Source organism: Morone saxatilis, unplaced genomic scaffold (genome assembly GCF_004916995.1).
Source record: "Morone saxatilis isolate NCDOM2014 unplaced genomic scaffold, NCSU_SB_2.0 Contig4, whole genome shotgun sequence".
Classification (NCBI taxonomy): domain Eukaryota; kingdom Metazoa; phylum Chordata; class Actinopteri; family Moronidae; genus Morone; species Morone saxatilis.
Genome location: NW_023339984.1, coordinates 13,707,505 through 13,712,574, shown reverse-complemented (window position 1 = coordinate 13,712,574; position 5,070 = coordinate 13,707,505). Strand labels below are relative to the sequence as shown.

General features: G+C 39.6%; 1 protein-coding gene across 1 annotated transcript in view; it reads right to left on the bottom strand.

The window, feature by feature from the left end:
• Positions 1-2,704: 2,704 nt before the first annotated feature.
• The window catches only part of LOC118338482, a 4,917-nt gene continuing 2,551 nt past the window's right edge, over positions 2,705-5,070 (bottom strand). Inside the window, exons 7-9 of the mRNA XM_035675780.1 lie at positions 4,562-4,808; positions 2,856-3,043; positions 2,705-2,769 (exon numbers count right to left, since the gene is read on the bottom strand). Coding sequence (XP_035531673.1) covers positions 2,705-2,769; positions 2,856-3,043; positions 4,562-4,808 — 500 coding nt within the window. The remainder of the gene's footprint in view (positions 2,770-2,855; positions 3,044-4,561; positions 4,809-5,070) is intronic.

Sequence of the window (5,070 nt, the reverse complement as noted above, 5' to 3'; positions counted from 1 at the left end):
CTGTAAGAGGCGGCTTAATACCTTACAAACAGACTAAAAGATTGGGATATCTCCCAGACCTCACTGATTGTTTCAACTGTTACGAGCCATTCTTTTTATGTGACTCTTGGCATGTGTCCAAAGTTGCTGGATGGATCACTACTCAAACTCCTCTCCTGGGTTACCCCATTTCACCCTTATCCTTAGTGATTGAAATCGGGTGGGCAACGGGGACATTACATTCGAAGCCGCTGCGACAACCCGACCCACGCAAAATGTATCAGCTCCACTCGAGTACCCACTTTACAACATTTCAATCTCCCGTGTCTCAATGGGTCTAACTCCATGCGAGCTGACATGAAGTATTTGTAAACCTGCAATCCTGGTGTGCTTTTGCTTCGCTATCTTGTTAAAAACGAGATACCATATTCGTGCGTTGGTAAGTGATCTACCAGACCCCTGAGCCTCTTTTTAGCTCACCCTCTTAGTCCATCAAATTACAGATTTTTCTTTATAAGTCCCTAATTATCTCCCCTCCTGACGAATCAAAGAACGCTCTACATCTTCCACATTTCCCATAATGCAACTCAATACCATATTTTATCAGACTCCCCCTTGCTAGTAAATGCCTTTGCCCCAGTTTGTAACACGCGCTTTGTTGTCTCTGAGCAAAAGCTAAGATAACCCTAATGATGTCATCAGGGTGACTTTCTCAGCTCCCCCAGAATTACATAAAAAAAGTGAAACCTCTTCTTCTGGGGTGCCTCTTTAAAGTTATTTGTTACCAAATGTGTCAGACAGGCTTGATAAGTCCCCTCGCAGGTTAAGGGTCCTCGCAGGTTTATTCCCAGTAGTCTGATTTAAAACAGGAAATACATGGGATTAAAAGTGTCTGAGAGGTCGATTTACATCATGAACCATCTAAATTAAAAGTTAAATTTGAGATGTGACGACGAGGTGTTTGAGCTCATGAGTCAATATTCAGTCGATAAAATGTTTCAAATTTACTTTAAACTGTTACATACAAGTCAGCCATATGTTAATCCAGTAGATCTGCAGCAGTGAAATGTTTATATCATGGTGATGGATCTTTCCTCACATATAAACATAAAGACACACTTTAGGCTCAAGTTGCCATTACTCACTCTTTCTTCTTCTTTTATTGCTTTATAGTCCCATAATGGTGCCACAGCTGGTTGCTATACCACTGCTAAATTTAACCTCTATGGTTTCATGTTTAGACCGCTGTGATGAGTGAAGGAATGGAGTCAGTTTGGTAAATCCACTACAGTAGTTCAACAGCGCCGCCCTGTGTTTGTTATTTGATATTGCAACAATGGAAAAGTAGAGGAGGAGAGGAGCTTGATGTTAACTGAGGTCATATTCACCGGGTCATTAGTTAATTATTTAAATTATATGAAATGAACTAAATAAATATTACTATCATAGACTCGGGCATATTGCCTCAGGCTTGAATCTCTTAGATATTGATTAGTAAACTACACATTTGTTTGTTTCTAGCTCAGTTACATAAAGAACAGAGCAGTTTTTAAACATTTCTTACTGTGTATCAGAATATATGGCATATTTTTTTCATCTGATTGTTTCTAGCTTATGAAAAACCTAAAGACGAACGATGGAATGAAGAGTGAGCGAGGGGTATGGCAGAGTGATGACGAATACCTGTCAATCAAGTGTGACATAGAATAGAAATATGGCACAATGGGCGGAAAGGAGCACAGTTTGAGCTCCGGGCAAAACGATCTCCACACATGCACCTGGCAAGAAGGACAAGAAGGAAAACTCACCCATGTAGCCCTGCCTCTGGGTGTGTTCGTTACCCACTGCATCTCTAACTCAGTGAACACACTGGTTAATGCTATTATGATTACACTCATTATTCACTCTTGGCACAGCTCAGGATTGTGCCACACCTTATGCAAGGCACCGTATCATTTAGAGTGAGCCGTGGCCTCGCTTTTAATGGTAATTCTGTGTAATTGTGCCTTTCAAATAGTTGCGTTATACAGTAGAGTGTTAATATAACTGGAAGGATTAAACCATCCACAGCGAAGAGGGAGGAGGGAAGATAGTGCAAGTGCACAACCGGAGCAGATAGATCATAAACTTCCACAGTTCCACATTCCTGAGGTTGATAAATGTTTATTTCCATATTTATTCTTTTTTTTTCAGTTTGATTATTCAACATTAACTCTACTCAGTACAACAATTCACTGTACTTACACTGCCTACAAAGACACTGATTGCATATTTTAGCATATTATAACACACTAGCATAACAGGGAAATGGATGAATTCTCTCCTACCTCAAGGTCAATCAGACAATTACAGAATAAAATATGCAGCAGTATCACATTTCTGTTGTTTTAATGAAGATTTAACTGTGTTTGATGTAGCACACATTGCTATTGATAGTTCAGCTCTGCACTTCAGAGCTCCAAGGTCTTACAAAACCAGCTGAAGTGAAGTAACAAGCAAGGAACTCTACAGCTACTTGTAATGTAGATCCTACTGAGGTGTAAAGATATAAATAATATAGAGGGATATGCTATTTAGGAATGCATGTCACACTTTTGTATACAGTAGTCACTATTTATGCTGATACTATGATTTCTGAATTTTTAATCTTAAGTTTAAATCAGTGTTTTCAAATATGTTCTGTATTGTTAACAGAAACCACACATGGTGCACCAAAGTAGTAATCCTAGCCCCCACTAAGGACATTGCGGGTGCTGGCGAAAGACACTCTTTGTGCTCCGTCCGCAGCACCTACGGGACAGAAAGAGAAAGGTGAAGGTATTGTGGTGAAGTACAACATGTGCACACGCGAAGGATGTGAGGTGTAACCCCCCTACGTGATTCGCAGATGAAGTTGAGGAGCTCCTCACAAGGCTGATCCTCCCACAGGTGGCGCTCGCCTTTGGCCATGCCTCCACACGGGTAATGTGAGTAAGAGTATGCGAAAGGGGAAGAGGTTTGTGACCATTTGGTGAATTTCACGGAATCGCCGGACATCCAGAACCACGTGTTGCGCATTATGTACCTGCCAAACAAATTTATTAAGAGATCTGACAAAATGTTTGTTGTAAATGTTGTACATTTAGACATTTTTGTACATTTAGAACACTTTGACAGCTGTTTATTGAGTTTCATATGAGCCAGCCTTATCTTTATGATGTGCTACAACCAATAATTATTTAAATTATTCAAAATTCTTTTTATTAATGCAATGTCACAAATTCTGAACACTCAAGGTGACAGCCCCAAATGCTTTGTTTTGTCTGACCAATGGTCTGTGATGGCCCTCAGCAAGGCCCTGTTGTGTGTGCGTTTTTTCTTTGTTTGACCTTGCTGGTCCAGTGCAACTGGAAGCACTTTGCCAGTCTCCCTGGCAGTCCCAGTGTGCAGGTTCTCTCTGTCTTCATTCTTCTGGCGCCATGTTCTTGTTTGGCTGGCTTCAGCAGTATCAATAGTTTTGGTTTTACATCATACAGCATTCTTCTTTTATCACCTAATCACTTTCCCATCTGCTGATACACTGACAACACTGATTACATAGGTTTGTCACTGGCGTGGCTTCACTTAGAGAGCTGTTAGCAAAGCATCCATGCGTGTCTGTCTTGGAATGGCAGCAATGCAAATGACACACAACATTTGACTCAAAGACCTGTGTCTTTTGAGTATATATACATTTGCAAAATTCAAATTAACTAAGTTTTTTGACTGTATGGAAAGAGAACAGGGTAGGGCACCTGTCTCCTGCCCAATGACATTTTGGCTCAAGAAAATACTTAACTTCGGTTATATATTTTATAGTTTTGTATATTTCAATAGTTTTCATTGGTGTTTTTTTATTTCCAAACTTTGTTTTCAATTCAGTTTTATTTCAATTAAATGTTAAGTTTTAGTTTAGTTTTTATTAGTTTCAGTATTAGTTTGAGATTTCTTTTAAATTATAATATAGGGGTATTAGTCAGGGGCAAGATTAAAGAAGTTCAGAAAAGGTATGACAATATAAACACATTGACTCACAGTCATGTAGACATCCTAGTCTCAATTAACATATGCACCAATGCCTCCTCATGCTTGTAGTGTTGAGAAAACTGACCAAATTGACTAAAACTAAAGACATTTCCTTTATATATTTATTTTAATTTTAGTTAGTTAGTTAGTTAGTTAGTTTAAGTACACAATATTGTTTTGGATGGTTTTCATTTTTCCCAAAGTCTAGTTCTAGTTTTTAGCTTAGTTTTAGTTAACTAATAATAATCTTGCTTGGGACTTTTTTGTCCCAATAATTATTGAGTGAAAAAGTATTAGAAACAAAACATGAAAAAGGAAACACAATGGGAATTTTTGAATGGTATATTATATAATGCTGTACCTTGAAAGATGATTATCAGAGAGGCCATTATGTAGCCTAGATGAAAAACCACACCAGCTAATTTATAAGTCTTGTTAAGTTGTGCTTGAGTGAGACACTGAGCACCTACATGCTCATTAACACAGTCAGAGCATGGACTCAAAGTCTAAAATGTCAATGTGACATTGTGCAGTGTACCTGCGCAATCCCAGCCAGACATAGTCCGTGAGGGGGAAAGGACCACGGCTCAGCAGCTGCTCCACCGCGCTCTGCTCTTCCTCGCTGCGAAGGCTAAGCAGGTCCCAGTGGTGAAGTCTACAGTAGAACAGAGCATCGGACCAGCACAGCCTGTCTCCCACAAGCGTCACAGTCCTGCCACTCAGCTGCATACTCTCAGTGGGAGGAGGAGGAGGAGTAGGAGGAGGGGGAGAGGAAGAGCTTCGGGCTCTGAGTGAGAAAGAATGCTGTTAAGGTTTCTCCTCCCCCCCCCAATTTTTTGTTTATGTGTTAGTTGAGGATAAAAAGTCCCTATGTTTTAATTTGAAGGTTAAGCATTCAGACGAGTGTGGAGGAGATGGCGTGTGATCAATGAGAACTTACCTGTACTGAATGGTAATTGTGAGTGATTATAGCAACATCAGATAAGTAGAATCACACATTATGCTTTAGTAACAATTTCAAGACATGCAACTTAATTTATGTTATTG